Below are 21,629 nucleotides of genomic sequence, written 5' to 3'. Positions count from 1 at the left end.
CCATGTCTACAGTACTCAAGGAAAGTATAAGGACAATATCAACGTCTCACTAAGGAGTAGATACCACTATAGAGATAATATCATAAAAAAGAAACAAACAGAATTCTGGAGTTGAAAACTACAACTACTGAAATGAAAAATTCAACAGAGGTATGCAAGCAGCACATTTCAACTGGCAGAAGAAATTGATCAGGACCACCCAGACTGGAAAAAAATAATGAAGAAAGATTAACAGAGCCTCTGAGACCAGTGGGATACCATCAAGGAGACAATCTATGAATCATGGAGTCCCAAAGGACAGAAGAGGAAAAAAGAAGCAGAAAGAATCCTTGGAAGAAAAAAGATAACCAAGAATTCCCAAATATGCTTTAAAAAAAAAAACATTTTGGATAGTAAAACTATTCTATATGATCCTGCAATGGTGGATACATATAATACTAATATGTCAAAACCCACAAAAGATAAAACAGCAACACTGAACCCTAATGTAAACTAAGGATGTTCATTGATAATGGTATACCAATGTATGTTCGATCACAACAAAACTACCCCTGTGGTTTGTTCTCAATTAGTTTTGATTTGATCACTATCAACTTCAACTGGTCCACCTGACCTTAGAACATCATCCAGCAAGAAATCTACAGCACAAAAGTTCGCAAACAACTTTTGACACATTCAGTCAGTCCCAGCACCTTCTCCATACACTGCACAAATCTTTTTTTATTTCAGTTGCATTTTTACCTTTCTTTAAATAATAAAGCTTAACATGCCAAAAATGTTGCATATTTAATTCTATCTACAAACTAAAATAGCTACACAAAAATTCATCAATGTTGATAAGTTTTTTTACACTTAATGCAATTTAATGGAATTAATGTCCTGTATCAACAAATACATTGGTTTTATTGTGCAAAGACTTTGAAAAAAAGAGAACCAAAATGATCTGCAAATGGTTTATATAATATTCACTCCCAAACTGGGCAATACACCGGCCCACTTTGTGTTTGTTTTTTTTTCCCATGCCGGGTTGAGAGGAGAGGGCAGGAGGTTCTTACATACATTTGGGTGTTGGCTGGAATTCATCTTTGAAATGAGCACTTACGTCTTAAATTCTCACTGTTTCCCATCCAAGAATAGCAGCCCAAGTGGAATTGACTAGGGCCACCTGGCTGGTACCTTTCTGGGCAGACCAGCTCACCTATACCTTCTTGGCCAGCCTCAGCCCTCAACACTCTGGGCTCCATCACCATACTGGGAGTCTGTTGCTTGTTGTTGTTGTTGTTGTTTTAATGCATGCTTCTTAGACAGCTGTAGCAATGCAATCTAACAAACCTGTTCTGGATGAAGTCAAAGACAACTAAGTGCCACTGGAGCCATCTTACAGAAAAAAGCCAAACAAACTTTTCGCCCAACCCAATATGTTCTTGTTTTAACAGAAAGTCATTGACAGGAAAAAATAAAGCTTCAAGTGTCTGAAGGACTCTGACTTTGGTAGTATGAAATGTACATTAATACAAAGGAGATCTGACATAATAGATGGCCTATCAAAATGAGTCATATTGGCTCCTTCAAGTGGAGTGCTGTGAGGGACATAACTTCCAGACTTTCTTCAAATTTAACTTAATTCCCACAATATTCAGCCCACTTCAATAAATCTTTGTCTTCATTAATTAAATCAATCCTACTGATCAACAATCAGTACAAAAATCTTCCTATCAAAAATGACTAATTAAGTTATTGGAGGAAAGATTATTCAAAGTACTCTATATTATCCTCTTACCATCATTCTTTATTTACCATCATTCTAACTAATAGGATCATTTCTGCAGAGTAAGATAAAATGGCAGTCTCTTCAGATTCATCAACAAAAAATGTAAAATTGGAAAAGACTGTACATTTATGAAAATATTTTAGCTCTGAACTCAAAACAACAATTTTCTTTTATTTATGAACAAAGTAACTTTTATTTTAAAAATAACTCCACTACAGTGGAATTCCACCACTGAGAGTATTAAACCAACAGCTAATTATAAAAACTGATAAAGCATTTTACCAAATTAAGCATTTAATCTCTGCCTTTCACATACAGGATGACTGTGGTTCATCCTGGATGATGAGAGAAAACTTTTTTAATAGAAGAACAACAGACAATCAATGCAGAAAACAATACAATTAGGAAAAACATCACTGTTATATAGCCTTCAATGTAACAAAACTATTAAATAAAAAGTTGTTTCAGAAACAAGGCCAAAACAACACTCCACAGATTACTTACTAATCTCCACAACAGAAACCTATCTCCAATATGCAGACATTTGATGGGTCACTAACTCCTCCAAGTGATCAAACATAGTATCATGAATTGCAAGACAACCTGATGTGATGTGTCTCCTGCCAGGATGAAATGATGTAGACAGCAATACTTAAGATGTTAAAAAAAAATCCTTAGCCTGAATGCTATTTAAAAGCCTTTTTAGAGAACAAAGAAAACATTATTATAATGAAAAAAATATGACAAATGCAGAATTTGCATAACATAACTGGACTGGGCACTGCAAAAAAGAAGTGGAAGTTATAAGGTGGATTAAAAGGAACTAAAGAGACAAAACAAAATGTAAGAAGTGAACTTGAATTAGAACTCAGTTTGAAGCAGCTTGAGAACACATTTTTGAGAAAATAGAGGAATTTTAAATTATGGCTTGGATATTAGATAATATAGTGTGTTAGTTTTCTAAACTACAATATAATTTTGCTTATACAAGATGGAGTCCTTATTCTTAGGAAATTCATCATTTATACTGGGTAAAATTTTATAATACAAGTAACTTACATTGAAATAGTTCAGCAAAATACACATATGTATGTATTACACACACACACACACACACACACACACACACATATTAAAATGTGCCCTGGCCGGTGTGTCTCAGTGGATTGAGTGCTGGTCTGCAAGCCAAAGGGTTGCTGGTGTTATTCCCAGTCAGGGCACTTGCCTGGGTTGCAGGCCAGGTCCCCAGTACTGGGCACACAGTGCAACCACACATTAATGTTTTTCTCATTCTCTCTCACCCTTCCTTCCCCTCTCTAGAAATAAATTAATTAATTTTTTTATGTGAACACATGTTTAATGAAGGTGGTGGCACATGGGTCATTACTATATAATCTTTTAGATCAATTTTAACATTTGAAACTGTTAGTAATAAAATGGGGAAAAAACAAAATGTAATGATCAGCAACATCATACTCACTGGGCAAAAACTTAGACCTTTCCCACAAAGATCAGGAACAAGACAAGGATGCCGCTTTCACCACTTCTATTCAAGATAGTATTGGAAGTCCTAGTCATAGCAATCAGACAAGAAAAAGAAATAAAAGGCATCCAAATTGGAAAGGAGGAAGCAAAACTGTCTTTCTTTGCAGATGACACAATAGCGTACACAGAAAATTCTATAGACTCTACCAAAAAAACTATTCAATCTAATAAGTGAATCTGGCAAAAGAGTGGGATACAAAGTCAACATCCAGAAATCAAAGGCATTTTTGTATACCAACAATGAAATATCAGAAACAGAAATCAGGAAGATAATCCCATTTGATATAGCAATAAGAAAAATAAAGTACCTAGGAATAAACCTAACCAAGGAGGTACAAGACCCGTACTCAGAAAACTATACAACACTAAAGAAAGAAATTAAGAAAGACACAAACAAATGGAAGCATGTACCATGTTCATGAACTGGAAGAATTAACATCATCAAAATGTCCACACTACCCAAAGCAATTTATAGATTCAACACAATCCCTATTAAAGTACCAATGACATATATCACAGATATAGAACAAACATTTCAGAAATTTGTATGAAACCATAAATGACCCCAAATAGCTGCAGCAATTTTGAAAAAGAAAAACAAAGTAGGAGGGATCACAATACCTCATATCAAACTATATTACAAGACCCCTGTAATCAAAACAGCCTGGTACTGGCATAAGAACAGGCACATAGACCAATGGAACAGAACAGAGAGCCCAGAAATAAACCCAAGTCTCTATGGTCAACTAATATTTGATAAAGAGGGTAGGAGCATAAAGTGGAGTAAAAATAGCCTCTTCAACAAAGTGTTGGGAGAGCTGGACAGCTACATGTAAAAAAAATGAAATCAAATCACCAGCTTACACCATACACAAAAATAAATATAAGTCATGACACCGTGAAAGTCCTAGAGGAAAATATCAGCAAGAAAATCTCAGACATTCTATGCAGCAACATCTTCACTGATATGTCCCCTAAAGCAAGGAACATAAAGGAAAGAATAACAAATGGAACTTCATCAAACTAAAAAGCTTCTGCATGGTTAAAGAAAACAGCATTAAAATGAAAAGAGAACCAACAATATGGGAAAACATATTTGCTAATGATAACTTGGACAAGGGTTTGATCTCCAAAATATATAAAGAACTCGCACAACTCCACTCCAAGAAGACAAGCAACCCAATTAAAAAATGGGCAAAAGACTTGAACAGACACTTCTCCAAGGAGGACATACATAGACATATGTATGCCCAGAGACATATGAAAAGATGTTCAGCATCACCAGCCATCAGAGAAATGCAAATTAAAACCATAATAAGATACCATTTCACACCAGTCAGAATGGCTATCATAAACAAATCATCAAACAAGTGTTGGAGAGGATGTGGAGAAAAGGGAACCCTAGTGCACTGTTGGTGGGAATGCAGACTGGTGCACCCACTGTAGAAAACAGTATGGAATTCCCTCAGAAAATTAAAAATGGAACTGCCTTTTGACCCAGCAATTCCACTGCTGGGATTATATCCTAAGAGCCCTGAAGCACCAATCCAAAAGAATCTATGCACTCCAATGTTCGTAGCAGCACAATTTACAATAGCCAAGTGCTGGAAGCAACCTAGGTGCCCATCAGCAAATGTGTGGATCAAAAACCTATGATACATTTACACAATGGAATTCTATGCAGCAGAGAGAAAGAAGGAGCTTCTACCCTTTGTGACAGCATGGATGGAACTGGTAAACATTATGTCAAGTGAAATAAGCCAGGTGGTGAGGGACAAATACCATATGATCTCACCTTTAACTGGAACATAATCAACAAAAGAACATAGCAAACAAAATATAACCAGAGACATTGAAAATAAGAACAATCTAACCATAGGGGAGGGGGGAGGAACAATGGGGGAAGGGGTTTTCAGGAACTACTGTAAAGGACACATGGACAAAACCAAGGGGGGGGGGAGTAGAGGCAAAGGAGGGAGGTGGGTTTAGCTGGGGTAGAGAGGAGTGGTGGGGGGAAAATGCAGACAACTGTAATTGAACAACAATAAAACAATTTTTTAAAAATATATATGTAAAAAAGAAAAAAAAGAAAATCCATGCTATAAAGCAGGGGCGGCGGGGACAGGGAAGGGGAGACGTACCACTTGTATTGAAAGCCATACAGCACACTGGTTTTTCATGAGCTGGGAAGTGAGCCACAATGCCATCACTGTCAGAATCCTCGCTCACAAGCACCTTTACAAAAAGGAAGAAGGCAAATTGAAGTTAACCTTTAATCACCAATTACTGAGGCTGAAGGTGTATACACAGCTATTGCACAGTCCCTGACCAAATGACATGCTTCCACGATAACGGCAGATTATTCTTGTCAATAAGGTGAGAATGCCACTTTAGGAATGAGGAAAAGACATAATAGGACCCCAGCAGATCAATCATATAAACTCTAAGAACAGTTGGTTAACTTCACTACAGATAACAGAGACGATAATTTCTTGAAGTGTACATTCGGCAAACAACAACAACAAAAACAAAGAATCAGCTATGTAGAGCTTTATCCAATAAACAGAAGCACAGTTCTTGCTGTGTTAAGGCCTGCTGAAAAAGTTGTGCCTGTGATGGGAATAAAACAAGGAAAAACAGCAGAACAGGTTAAACACCAACAAACAGCTACAGGTCAGAGGAATTACCCATAAAATTTTTATTTAAAGTAAAAGGTTCTGGTCTTTAACACCTAGTTTTTAGATAGACAAATCACCTCTTTGAAAATATTACCAAGTCATAAAATCAGAAGTATGATACAGCAGATAGTTTTGCACCTCAAATTTATTCCACTTAATTTTTTGACAAGCATGTTAAAATATAATTTGCCCAATTGTGAGTATACTATTCAATGATTCTGAGGAAAAATATGTATTTATTTTACAAGGCAAGTAATTACTGAAAAAGTTTAACATAAATAATATCCAAAGTAAAATCCTGCTATACTCATACATAATCATGATAATCAGACAAAGAATTTAATTTGTAACCCAGGAATTGGTCCTACACTGGCAATGGTAACCTTTCCAATTGTGTAAAAAGCTTTACTGGTATAATTTACATACAGGAAAAGTCACCTACTTTATTTTTACAATGATTTTATCAATCCTATAACCATTACAACAGCGTTCTCCAAGTTCAACTATGATGTAACAGAACAAAATGTACAGCTCTTTTAAGGCTATATAAAATTATTACATTGTATGTATGTACAACATCTTCCATCATCCATTCAGCTACTGTTAGACATTTGGATTGTTTTTCCCTTCCTGACTACTATAAATAAAACTGCAATAATCATGGGTGTGTAAATACATCTTTTAGATCCTGCTTGAAACTATTTTGCATATAAACCCAGAAGTGAGATTTCTAGAACATACGGTAATTCATATTTCAACTTCTGAACAACTTTCATACAGGTTCCCATAATTGCTGCCTAACAGCTCACAAAGGTTCAAACTTCTTCACATCCTTGACAACATTTATTTTCTGTTCTTTCAATATCATTCATCCTGATAGGTGCAAGGTAATATCTCACTGTGGTGTGACTGGTAGTTTGATCAGTGATACTGAGCATCTTTTCATTTTATATCTTTTTCAGAGAACTATCTAGTCAAATTCTATTTGTTAATAAATAAGGTTATTTTTTGTTGTTGAGTTGTAGAAATTCCTTACACATACTATACATTAACTCATCAACTATGTGATTTACAACTATTTTCTCCCACTCTATAAGTTTCCTTTTTCACTATTAATTTTAGAACTAATAAATAAATGTTAGTTTCATATCCTACAACTTTGCTGAATTCAATTATACTAATAGTAACCGATCCAAAAAGGAAATTAAGAAAACAATTCCATTTGCTATACCATCACAATTATCAATTTTATTGATCTTTTCAAAGAACCAAATTTGGATTTTCTCCAATATTTCAGTTTGCTATTTTATTTCTGTCCATTCTTTATTATTTGCTTCTTTTCTCTTGCTTTTGGTATAATTTCCTCTTCATTTTCTAATCTCTTAAGGAATAAGCTAAGACTAATTTCAGACCATTTTCTTCCCTATTATGTACATTTAGAGTATTCATTTCCCTCTATGCAATACTATAGTTCACACTTCATCAATCTTGATAATCACTGTCATTTAACATGTGCCCAGTTAGTTATAGGTAATGTAACTATGCACATAACTGGATTTAGATGTGCCATCTTGCTATTTATTTTCATATGTTCCAGGTATTTCTTGTTCCTTTGATCCTCTTTTGTGCTAAACAATTATCTTTAATGTTATTATAGTTCTAGCACCTTTTTAGGAATACATGCTTATGATTTCATTCTTAGCTTTTTGTTCAACTTCCAGAGTCCCCAAATATAGGCGTACCTCATTTTATTGTGCCATGTAGATATACTGCATTTTTCAGCAATAAAATATTTTTAAATGTATTTATATACATTGTTTTCTAGATATAATACTAATGTACATTTAACCAACTACAGCACAGTGTAAACGTAACTTTTCTATGCACTGGGAAACTAAAAATTTCATGTTAACTCTCTTTATCGAAAATTTTTTAACATGCCACAGAATTTTAATAACAAGTTTATGTGTGCTATGAGAAGGAAAAGGTTGAAAATCACTGCTGTAATCAATGGCACTAACACAGAAGCCATCCTGAAAAAGGCACATTAATCTTGGTGCACAGCAAAACCTCATAGCACTACATAGAATTCTTTGAATCTTCTCTTTATGAGCTTCACAAATATAATGACCTGATACTTGCAGAAGGATTCTCTCCATTGCATTAGCACTTTGCCTAAAACATCAAATCACTAAAACCAAAGCTACCTCAATACAACTGTCCTAAGACATGTAAGTTTTACTTACCACTTAAACTAAGCAGGCTGAACCCCTAAATTCATGTAGTAAAAACATGACTATATTAAAGCAAAGAACTCTTAACTGATACAAGATGAATAAGCCTTTATCATATGAACAAAGAGACAATACACCTAGGAACAATTAAAGTATTATTAATAACACATGTACTCAAGTTGAGATAGCTCCATTTCTATCATCAGTCTGAAGCATTTTCTTTGATTAGAGACTTTGCCACATGACTAACTTCAATTTTATAAGTGTGTAAAGGCAAACTATTCCACTTAACCTATCCTAGCCATGAAATGCTTTTAAATAAAACATGAAAGTAACAAAGATAAAAATGTAGTCAATTAAATCCATTCTCCCTTAATGCAGTTACCACACAATGATCCTGCACCATAAAAAAAAATCAAACTAATCAATTTAGTATCAGATAGATATACTACAACTGTAAACATGAAAATATCTTTATTAAAGGCTCAATGGATTTAAACAGCAAAACTGAACCTAAAGTCAGCCTGAGCTTCTGCAACACATATGAAGAAGGAAAACGGTTACGGCTAAGATCAAACATCAATGGGAATGGGCTGAAAGTAATAAATCTATGGTGTTAACCATGGCAGTTTTTTAAATACAATCCAGCATAACCTGAAAACATCCCTGAACCCCAACTGAACTATTTGTCAGACACAAAAATGTCTTCCTGACAAAAAACAGATTCACATTAATAAACAAAAGGAGAACAATACTACACAAAAGAAATCTTGTTGCATTAAAGAATATTTATTTATAAATATAACATATATTGAATATCAATTTATTTTGTCTAATAATACAATTTTAAATCAAGTTAAAATTTAGACTATGTTATAAGTAGGAATGTATAGAAAATTATATACCCAACAAATAATAGAAAATACAAACTTTCGGGTTGAATAACACTAACTTAAAAGCTAGCATTTCTATAATTCTTATCTCCTAATAAACAACTTTATGTGTTTCAAGTTTTACACTGAATTTATAACAGAAAAACTCACTTTTGCAACTCCACAATCTACAGTCTATTCCCATATTTTAAATCTGAGCATTCCATTTCAAAATTATAAAAAGTTCTGGAAGAACTGGGGGTGAGAGCACACATTTAAAAACATGAGGCCTACTGCTGTGCTTTTTATAAAATTAGTTTAATTCTTTTCTTTTTTACATGTTCCTATACCTCAATACGATAAAATAATGAGTTATATCTCTATTTCATCAAAGATGGTAAGAGATAACACTTCCAACTTCTAAATGACTACAAGTCTGTCGACAAAGGCTAGATGTTTAACAGATGTACTTACACTCACCAAACTAGATAATGCTGACAAGGGCTGTTACTACTCTCAGTAAATGTTACTATTAATTAAGATTCAAAGGACAATAGAAAATTCTTACTTTAACATTCCTAAAACGCTAAGGGATTTATATATTTAATTCCAATTAAAAAAGAGAGCATCTGCATGTGCTCATCAACTTGAGCTAATTAATTAACATAACTTTAAAAAAATCATTACAATCAACCAATAAGTTGGCTAGCATTTCACTGACAAGAGTGCTGAACAAGAATACAAGTCTACACGCACTTGGTTAACAACAAAGTTAAAAAGGGAGAGGTGGAGAATTATTATTATACAAATTTCAAATAAAACACAATAGCCAAATTCAAAACCCAAAATGGTTAAAGATTTGTTTTATCTTTTAATTGCAGGAGACTCCAGAGTTTTTTGGACATGCCACTTGATCTTACTATAGCATTTAATACGTCAGTAACTGCCAAATATTAATCTTTCGATAAGATAGACTATGTATGCTAGAAGCAGATTTTTCTCAAAAAAAAATCCAATATTTAGGGTTAATATTTTACAGGCTCACATAGTTTTTAAACATTATGTCCTGAAAACAGAACTCAGTATATAATCTATGTAAAAGTAAAATAATTTTTATTTCACAAATGTTGCTCTACTATCTTATTCTAATAATAGATATTAAATTATCCTTTATAGTAAATGATCACAACTAACTGACTTTTAAAATTACCTTACTTCCAGAAATGTATTTAAAATTCAAAACTATGATACCAAACAATACATATTTATGAGTACATGAGGAAAAAAAACACTAAACCCAACTGGTTTCTTAAAAACAGGATTTAAATGCCAGCATATCTTTTTTCACTTTTACAGTCACTTATTCTAGACAGTTCTGAACCTACATTTTAAAAATCTGTTTTATCTTGAGATACACAATTTTATATTCAGCTATCACCATGTATATATATTCTAACATACACTGAGATTTCATGTATTTTTTCATATTTGTAATGTTTGATAGTGTTCATATTACTGTCACTTGTAACTATCCAGTAAAATATTTTTGATTCCCCTAAATATTTATGGTCCTGTTGATTACTTCTTTGAATAAATATCTACCTCAAAAACATATTACAAATCTTCTGATTTATGTTTAGATACTAACAAATACTATTTAAAAATAAATACTATTATGAAAAGAACAATAAAAAGAGATATATAATTATATGTGAAACAAATGTCCTGATGAAGAGATAACCAGAGAATCACTTAGAACCTCAATTTTACCTTCAGGTATGATACATTAATAAAATCTGAAATAACAGGTTTCAATATATTACTCATCATTTTGTCAGGAGGGAAAGTCTAACATAAAGTAACTTCAATTTCTAGACATCCAAATTAACAACCTTTGAGGCCACATACATTTTGGCTCATCTCGACCCCAAATGACACTGTCAGTCAGCCCGTCCTCTAGAGTGGACACTACATGCGTCAGAGGTTCTTACCTGGCCCTCTCCAACTGTTTCCGTGTCTATTACTGTGATGATGCCTGGGACCAAAGGGCTCCGCCTCGAGTTACTGTGGATGGCAACATCATCTTCTGTCACACCTGCAGGCAGCGTGCCTGTCAGCTGAGTTACCACTTTCCCAACCATTGTCAGGCCAGTTTTCAGAGTCTAAACAATGAAAGATAAAACTGATAAATAACTTAGTATCACTATTTGGATTCTAAATAGAAATTCCCATTTTTGTTAAATTCTCCTATGCATTCAATTCTTTATTTTCTTACAAGCTTATGTGTAGCTGCGAACTGTCACTGAAATTTAGTCCAAGTTTTCATGGAACCCTAAATTCAGTATCACTTGGAGTGGATAGTATCAGTTGAGTCCCAAAGTCAGCATGGTAGGAGTAAAGCCTCAGGTAAATAATTTAAAAGATTTGTTTCACATGAGGACACAATTATATTTCTATAAAAATTATTTTCCCTCTCTTTTCAATGCCTATACATTCAAATGTGACATGGTAAGAAGTAGGAACTATGATATTCTATTTTTTGAATTATAAATCTAATTTTAAATCTATTTGTTACCATGAAAAAGACTAGAATGTTGGTAGAATCCCTATGTGAAAACAAGACCACGTTTTCAATGATCATCTATAATATGTTGCTATATAATATTATACATCAAGATTTACCATGTGAAAAATACAGTCTGCATTCAACATATTCATTACCAGATGAATGAAATATCATGTAAAATTATCAAAAAAGTTCTTTTCTCTCTGAGAACAGAAAACAATTCAATATAATGCTCTGATATGCAATTTCCATAAAAGATAACTTAAGATGCTTTATAATTATACTTAAGCTCTATTTCATTTAAAGCAAATAGATAAAAGTAACTTGTGTGTGAATATTTTTCATTTTACAGGAATCTCATCTGACTACACTCATATGCACTAATGAGCAGTTATGCTAAATTAATGTTTGGGGTTCTTTTTTTGTCCGAACAGAAGAAAGCTAAAGAAAAAAATTAGGTGATTGATAAACATTAAAAAATAATCTAGTTATTAAAGCCAAAAAAAAGTAGTCTAGTTACATGGATATATCAAAAGCTATGTATAACAGACACATACTCAGAAATAATTTTCCAATTCTCACACAGTGAGAAAAAGTCTTTATTAAAATACTTCAAATGAATCTTTAGTAGCATAAATCTGTTAAAAATAATTATGGGGAAATAAATGAGTTTTAAACATTCAGATTAGAACTTTAGGAAGGAAATGTGTTTTCCACAGGTATTTTCCATTAAAACACCATAAAACTACCACTAGTAAATTATGCATTATTTTACTGTGGATATGTTCTATGGAACCTTTACTATGAACTTGGGATTGGTCAAGACTCTAAACATAAATGATCTCCACAGATTTCCTAGAACACCTCAGTTTAAAGAAAACACTGAGGCTACACAGAAGTTAAGTAAAACAGCAGCTCAAACAGCTAGCCAATGACAAAGCCAGATCTTTAAAACTATGTCTATCTATCTCCAAAGCGTGGTTTTAACCACTATCAGTATTTCCTTGTAATCTATTCCTGTTACTACTTGTGATCTCACACCTCATGAATTCAGAACACACACATACTGGGGAGGGGTGGGGGATGAAGACCATAATAGTGTATCTTAATAAATACTTAAATAAATGACCAGCAAATCCATTTGCTAAATTCAAGCAAAAAGATACAACTTACAGCTGACTGAAACCAGGAAAAAGCCACAAATCAATTATAACTGTTTTGTTTAGTGCTAAAAAACTCAAACTGCAATGATTATAAAACACAGTAGCATTCCTCAATTAGCAGCCAAACATTTGTTTCAATAATTCACAAGAAATGACTTACACAGAGTCTGTTAGATTGTTGTCAAGAAAGCCTCTGAAGGACCAACAAAATCAGGCGCCACAGTGTATTGATGTCAGAAGCCAGCCAGGAAGCCTTATTAACCTCTGAGATGCTTCAGCTGATGTACTTACTCCATTAATGCTAATGGAGATGCTCCCACTTAAAGGGAGCTACCCCTTTATCAAAGAAGTGCCTTTCAGATTTAAAGTCTTAGCTTGTATGTCTTCCCCATTTGCCCTTGGGCGTATTATTTCATGCTCTCATACCAATGAATAGGAATAAACTAAAATAACTGGAGCACACAGAAAGTGGGAAACAATGTACCAAAGCAAACCACAAGATAAATGGGAAAGTTTATATGAAAGAATGAAGAAAAAAGCCAGGGTGGGGGAAGCAGTACGGGCAGGGTAGTATATATATTAGTCAAATGCTCCTATTACATGAAGAGTTATAGCTATTTCTCATAAAAAGAAATAATGACCACCAGTGGGGTCATCTTATTAAAATTTAACAATCATCAAATCTGCACTTCGTGTAGTAAGTGACAAGATAGTACTATCTACAATAGCTCGCTATCTTCCAAATAAGGTCTAATGCAGGAGGTGAGAGAGGCGTGCTAGACACTTTCCACATTAGTAAAGACCTTTGCTGCTAGCAGAAATGTGTTTCCTTGGCACATCAGTGAGCACTGGTGTCCAGAAAAAATGTGTCATTTTATTTAATAATTTTTACACAGCATATTTATATATCTAAGTCAGTTCACTATGTACTTAGACTTTTCACTACATTTTGGTAGATATGGTATGTGTATACCTGATGATTTCCTCAAATACATACAAAAATGGGTGGAGGCTAAGAAAAAGTTAAAAATAAAAAAAACTAATTAGGCCAATTGGAGGTATTAATTTAGAAGGAGTGTCCTCAAAACCTGTGTTATCTAAATTAAACAGTTCATTATATACATAAATAATCTTAAGAGTAGTCACAAAACTACCTGCAAGAAAACTGAACATTAAGTTTATAACAAATGTGAGATAATCCACTATGGCCAAATATTCAAATCAGCATGGAACTTATTTTGTTCTGTTGCAGACAGATTTGCCAAAGGGTCACTAGTCATCCTTAACCTTTCTCATGCCATATCAGTTGTCCTCCCTGTCCATTAGTGCTAATGCGGCTGCTCTCACAAAACCTGTTAGTTGTCATTAAGAAGTTATCAGATAACGGGAGAAAATAGGAGCATTTTTATTAAATCAATTTATCACACTGGGGTTAAAACACACTAAAAGGAAACCTCAAATAGGGCAATTGTAACCAGAAAATATAAAACGAGATTTTATAAATGTATCAAAATAACCCAATTGGAACAATTTCAATATTAATTTTTTTCCTTTATCACCACCACAGAGAATTCATCACTGCTCTATTCTTAAGAAAAGACAAATAGTTATTTTGAAACTCAAAGGGAAAAATCTAAAAGTATGAACATTAATTTTAAGTGCTACTTGAAAACCCAGAAATTGTGAAAAGGGTATTGCTGGAGGAGAACCAAGTACATATACAATTAATATATTTATACTTACGATCATACAATAAGAAAAAAAAGTAAAAATTAAAAAATTAATCCTTCTGTATAACAAACTGGTTAAGTACCCTCTATGAAGTGACATAAGAAGCTGTCATCAGAGAGAGAAAAATATTAATTACTCTTTCAGAGAAAGTGATATAATCATGAAATGAATGTGAATTTACTTTAAGACAAGCATCTTCTTAAGCACATAGTACCTGCCTTTTTAAAATGATTTCCATGTTATATCTCAAAAAACATTATTTTACATAGAAATGATAAAAATGGTACGAAATAATAAGAATTTTGTTTTCTATTTTCAATGACAGTCTAGGTAAATAAGATTAATCCCCCAGTGAAAACAAGGAGTAAAACTGAGGAGAAACTTTTTTAAAACTCTGTTTGAAGGTACTGAATATTTAACAAGATAGTGAAGCATCACTAGCTCTAGATCCAAGAGAATAAGGAAACCCGTGCATATGAACAAGATATTTTAGTCCTACATGCATTTGATGATTCTTGAGAGAGTTGCTAAGAGAATGAGTAGTGTTTTTGATAGACTTGTGGAACTACTTGGCCTTGTTCAAGATGCTCAAGCCTGGTGACCATCATTCCATACTTTGGGATGGAACATAAAAGGATATACAGTAGATGTATGAGTGATCTTGTAGTAATCAGGCTCTCAGAGCTATTTCAGGTGAGCTTTATTTAAAGCAGAGAGGACCGCCATTGCTCCCTCTCTGGCCCCGCCCCCACATACAGCATCACAAACCAAAGACCAGAGTGGCCCCGCCCTGGTGAACACCTAAGGCGCCTCTCCTCATACTTAACGGGCGCGAACAGATAAAAACATGGCTCAAGAACAACTCAGAGCCCCAGATCCAATAAATCTAAGCGATGAAGAAATAGCCAAACTTTCAGATGCATAGTTCAAAACACTGGTGATCAGGATGCTCACTGAACTGGTTGATTTTAGTCACAAATTAGAGGAACATATGAAGGCTAAACTAATTGAAATGAAGAAAAATGCACAGGAAACCAATAGTGATGGAAAGGAAACTGGGACTCAAATCAAGGGAGTAGACCAGAAGGAAGGAAAAAATGACCAAACAGAAAAGAATGAAGAAACAAGAATTTGAAAAAGTGAGGAGAGGCTTAGGAACCTCCAGGACATCTTTAAACGTTCCAACATCCAAATTATAGGAGTACCAGAAGGGGAAGAGGAACAGCCACAAGTGGAAACCTTATTTGAACAAATAATAAAGGAGAATTTCCCCAATCTGGCAAAGGAAATAGACTTCCAGGAAATCCAGGAAGCTCAGAGAGTCCCAAAGAAGTTGGACCCAAGAAGGAACACACCAAGGCACATCATCATTACATTAGCCAAGATTAGAATGAAGAAGAGAATCCTAGAACCAGCAATAGATAAGAGGACAGTCACCTACAAAGGAGTTCCCATCTGACTGTCAGCAGATTTCTCAAAAGAGACCTTACAGGCAAGAAGGGGCTGGAAAGAAATATTCCAAGTCATGAAATCCAAAGACCTACATCCAAGATTGCTCTATCCAGCAAAACCTTCATTTAGAATGGAAGGACAGATAAAGTGCTTCTCAGATAAGATCAAATTCAAGGAGTTCATCATCACCAAGCCCTTATTATATGAAATGTTAAAGGGACTTACCTAAGAAAAAGAAGATAAAAAAGATGAACAGTGAAAGGACAGCAAACACACTTATTAAGAACCGCACCTTAAACAAAAGCAAACTAAGGGGACAGCTAGATCAGGGGTGAACCATGGAAATGAAGATCATGTGGAGGGTTAGCAACGAGGGAGTGGGAGAAGGAGAAGGGGGGAGAAAGTACAGAAAATAAGTAGCATAGACAGTAGACAGAAAATAGATAGGGGGAGGGTAAGAATAGTATGGGAAATACAGAATCTAAAGAACTTGAGACACATGTTCATGAACTAAAGGGGAGGAATGGTGAGGGAGGGGTGTGCAGGGTGGAGGGGAATGAAGGAGGAAATAGAACAAATGTAATGGCATAATCAATAAGATTTTTAAAAATTAAAAATAATAATAATAAATAAATAGTTTAAGTAATCTCAATCCCTGAAACTAGATTAAGATGGTTCAGGACTAATAGTGCTACAGAACTGTGGTATCATCCCTATCTCAAAATTGTTTTTAAAGATTTTTGAAATCAACTTTGGTAACCAAGTAGTCAGCTCTGAAAAACAGAACCAGACACTGGAATTATCAGAACCATACTTAAAAATAACCATGTTTACTATATTTAAACAATTTTATAATTAGAAAAAAATGGAATTCTAGAGAATCAGAAATGGACTATTTACTAAAATATTTCATCAGTGCATATGTTTGATTTTACTGAATTCGTTTTGAGCATATATTGAGATAATCATCTTTTTTTCCTTTAATCTGTTAATATGGCAAATTACACTAATTGATTTTTGAGTAATAAAGCAGTCTTACAGTCATATGCACTGTGGAATTACAGTGTGGAATTTTCCCAAATGGATTATGCAACATTATTCTTATCATATACTGCTTCCTTTTTTCTGCTAGCTTTTTGTTTACAATTTTTCATACATATGTTCATGAGTTAAGACAGGACCATGGTCTTCCCTTCTCATTATGTTCTTGTCACGTTTTTGTATCAAGGTGATGTGGCACCATAAAACAAGATTAGGTGTAATCAGACTATTTTATTCTATGAAAGAATATTTCTAATATTGCCATTATTTATTCTCAAATGTTAGAATTCTCTGGAGGTTTCTGGGTATGAAGATATCTCTGTGAGATTTTTCTTTTCTTGGGAAATTTTAACACCCCCTTATACCACTACCTACAGGAATTATAAGTGTACATCATAATGTATTTTCACAAATAAGTACACTAATATAATAGGAATATAATATATAAAGTAATGATTAAAACACAAAAAGATGTATTTATAAGTGAAGTACTTGAAATTTTCATGTATTTACCATGTAAACCTTCAACTGCTTTATACCTCAGAAGGCAAATTGACCCACAAACTTTCTAATATCCAATAACTTACTATGAGAAATTACCATCAGAGGTCGGGGTAGGAATCATCCCAACTTTCCAATCTTTCCTAAATAAAATATCCAAGTGAAATCAAGGCTCATTCTGTTTCTGGTAGGATTTTAGAAAAATAATTGGACAGTATTTTCTTTCAACTCAAAATATTCATGCTTTCTAACACAGAAGTCTGTAAGTACATAGATAAACATAAATAAAAATTTTTTTCAAAAATATCTCATAATATTTAAGTTAGTAAGTCCAAAGAGCAGGGTACAATATATGAATTGACTGTGTGAAAACTGTCAAGAAATGGTGACAATAATACTGTAAACCGTGTGCGGGTACTGGATGTATCAAGAGGAACACTTTGTAAAGATCTGACGGCCTGACCATGCTGTAATACAAAATCATACTGAATGTAAATTGTAATTGGAAAACATCTTAAATAAAAAATTATAAAAGAAATGGGTGACATGTTCACAGTTATATTTTCCTACATTTTATAAATTTACAAACACAAACATGAATAAGCATTAAAATCAAGCATAAGCAATTAACAAAAATTGAATATTAATCACTTTTTTCAAGTGCAAATGGAAGAATTTTACATATTGCCAGAGCTAACAATGAATTTCAATTAATACTAATTTCATTGGAGACTGTCTACTGGAAACTGACTGGAGGGTCTTATCACTGATGTCATTTTTTCCGGTTTAAATGTTGAAGATAGGTGTATTTTCCTCATAGTTTGCTATACTGGAGTGTAAAAAGTAGGAAGTTCAGCCTTGTTCTTTTCAAAGCATATGTAGTCTAGTCTCATTCCAGCAAGTCCAATTTCAGCTAACAGTTAAACAGCTTAACAGTTACTGAATGAAGCAGATCATTCTTTTATGTAGGCACACAAAAACATAAATACAGCAAAGAAGAGCTGAAAAACTATCCTCTATCACATAACTGAAAATTATTCAATATGACAATGCAATGAGCTATCCTAATGCAAGTGTATGACAGATAAGTCTAAAAAGAATCTAATAATTGAGAAATGGATCTATTATAAACTAACTGATTAACACTGCTGCTGACTATTTGCTGTCTCAGATTTCTCATCGTTGAAATAACCATCATAATTTTGGCATACACAATGGAGAGAAGTAGCCATTTTTACAAAGATTCCCAAATGTAAAATATATAGTGCTGAAAGCCTAAAGACATTCAGTATTTAGCTTCTGAATTAAAAATATTTAATTCCTCATCAAACCAAGGAGCACATTCTAAAGCACACCATATAAGCATTTGTGATCAATCTTGAAGTATTTTTGTATTTGTTTTACATAAAAACAGTGTGACCTATGATTCCCTCCCTGTGGTTTGCTTTAAACTGTTGTTCTTTTCTGAATAGCTGTGCTTTTTATTACATGCTGTCATTTAGATTCACTATGTCATCCCTATTATTAGATTTGTTTTGTTGTATACTTCAGAATTCAAAAGGATAGTGATTATAAAAATACCTTATAATCAGCATAAAGTTTACGAGCCTTCATCAAAATTAACCCTACCACACACGCACAAAAAGAACTCACGTGACAAATGTGCAGGGGGCAGCCCTGGGACAGACAAGAATCTTTCAATGTGTCAGGGATTGGACTCAAGTTTTCTGAAGGAATACTATTTTTTTTTGTGTCAGAACGACTCATAAACATTCAAAGACACAAACGAACTTTAGTATGGGTCGAATAATGCAAATCACACCAAAGAAAGTCTAAAAGTTACTACTTACAACATAGCTTCTTTCAAAAGTGGAAATAATTACATAAGACTTTAATCTAGCTAGCCGACTTAAATATTTAAAATTAGGTAACTACAAACCCTATAATCATTACAATAGAAAATAAAGTATTGTTTATAAATCTTAAGAAATTAAGAACCTAATCATTTAGTCACCAATTCTCATGAGTGACAAAATAAGTCTGTCTTACTTCTTAAGTTTATTACACTTGTGAATGAAAATGGAAGAGAAAATCTCGATCCAGTTCAGCAAAGAAACTTGATAATTACTACACACAATAAGACTCTCAGAGACTACTGAATACTCACTTTGGCAGCACTAATGACTGTGGCAGTGTAAGACTGAATGTTGTCTCCACAGGCTCCACCACGGGACTGATGACATCGAATCAACTGGGAAAAAAGAGCGAGAGAGAAACCAGAAAGTCATTTCTATTAAACTGTTTAAATCTACAGGGTATTAGGATAGAGCTTATTTACCATGCATAATGATGGTGGTGGGTGGGAATGTTTGTACAAGTGTATTTCTTACAAACAGCCAAAAGCCGTGCTCAGGCACTTTTAGCCTTTTTATAATCTGCTGGTGACACTCGGGTCGTTTCGTGCACAAATACAGTTTTTAATTACAAGATGAATAATCTTTAAGAATTCATAAACTCCCAATGGTAGAATATGGGCTCTGGCTGCCTTTCCACAAATAAAATTTAGAAATATAATCAAAGGACTTAGACATGACTTCCTAACATTAAATATTTAACAGGCTAGCAAATTAGAGGTTTTGTCCTCTTAATTCCTTCATTAAGATTGCAAAAGGAACTTGAAAAAATAGATGAAAGATTGTGCTATATTTTCATTTTCAATTGTGTTGGTGGAAAAGGGGAACAAATTATGCACAGATCAACTATGACACATGTAGTAGCTGTCCACTTCAGAGGGCTTACTAGTTCTACCATTAGATTGAAAAAGACATGCCCTCATTCATGCCTGATGTAAATAAATCAACCTGCCAATGTTCAAAGTGAATCACTAGTTTGACAAGAGTGATTCTCTCATGTGCTGAGCAATAAACCCGGATTAAATTCTGCACTCTCCCTATATTTCGTATATTTAGTAAAAATAAATAAATAAATAAATAATATGCACATATATATATATAATTAGACAAATTTTTACACTTTAATCCTCACCAAATATATATTTATTAATTCTAAACAGAGAAAGAGAAAGAGAGAGAGAGAATCATCGATCAGTTGCCTCCCATACATAAATTGACTGGGGACCAAACCCACACCCTTTTGGTATATGAGAAGACTCCAAGCAAATTAGCCACCCAGCCAGCGCATATTCAAACTTTTAATGAAATAGCAATAAAAGAGTATTAGAACAGCTCCATGTTGTGATTTGAATTATTAACAGCCCTAGAATTCAGAAAGAATCTACCTCTCCCAAAATAAAAGAACAAAAAATGCTTTACATAATTTAAAACCAGGTAATTTGATAAAGACTAACATTTAAACCTTTTATTATTTTATTCGATAATCAAAATTTTATAATTCACTGACAATGTATTTAAAAACAATCCCCCAAAGCAGTAACAATACATATATTAAAAGGAAATAGTTTTAAAAGCCTGATGTCAGATGTCAAGTTGCTATATTGAATGGTTGCTTAAGTAGATTTCAAGGTCAACAGTGAGGAATTTTCCAAATGACAGGTGATCAGTAAATGTGGCTTCACATAAGGAAAAATAGGGAATTTGAAAATGACTGTTTTGGTTAATAATCTCACTCACTCGTTCATTCATTCACTCACATTCAAAAGAATTATGAAAACCATCCCTCTATTGCCTCCTCCCATGAGCGCAAGGAAAGACATTATCATGGAAACATCGTCTTTCTTCTGCCCTAGGTAATTAAGTCAGCCCTTTTACATAAACATAATTAACCCAGAAATTTTTGTTTAAAGCTTAGAATCATTAGAAAATTACATTTTCATCTCAATTCAAAATTACAGATAAATTAAAAATTCCTGTAGTGCAAAACTCTATTAAATGGACTAATTTACAGGAAATATTGCTAAGTGAAAAAAATGTACAAAAAAGCACATATACTATGCAGTACTTTGGAAAGGAAAATATAAACACAGGGGGAGAGATAAGAAAGAGGGAGAGGGCGATAAAGAGAAAAAGTATGAGAAATATCATTGGAACAGAGAAAC

At 33.6% G+C, this 21,629-nt stretch overlaps 1 protein-coding gene across 10 annotated transcripts in view; it reads right to left on the bottom strand.

Moving 5' to 3' along the window:
• The window catches only part of BCAS3 (BCAS3 microtubule associated cell migration factor), a 493,516-nt gene that overhangs the window by 352,563 nt on the left and 119,324 nt on the right, over positions 1-21,629 (bottom strand). For all 10 annotated transcript variants that reach the window (XM_053655011.1, XM_053655008.1, XM_053655033.1 and 7 more), the window contains exons 11-13: positions 19,722-19,805; positions 11,092-11,262; positions 5,458-5,551 (exon numbers count right to left, since the gene is read on the bottom strand). In XM_053655011.1, the coding sequence (XP_053510986.1) occupies positions 5,458-5,551; positions 11,092-11,262; positions 19,722-19,805 (349 nt within the window). The remainder of the gene's footprint in view (positions 1-5,457; positions 5,552-11,091; positions 11,263-19,721; positions 19,806-21,629) is intronic.

This window comes from Artibeus jamaicensis, unplaced genomic scaffold (genome assembly GCF_021234435.1).
Source record: "Artibeus jamaicensis isolate MK-2021 breed Jamaican fruit bat unplaced genomic scaffold, CSHL_Jam_final contig_1998, whole genome shotgun sequence".
Lineage (NCBI taxonomy): Eukaryota > Metazoa > Chordata > Mammalia > Chiroptera > Phyllostomidae > Artibeus > Artibeus jamaicensis.
Note: the sequence above shows the minus strand (reverse complement) of the source record. Positions and strands in the feature narration are given on the sequence as shown.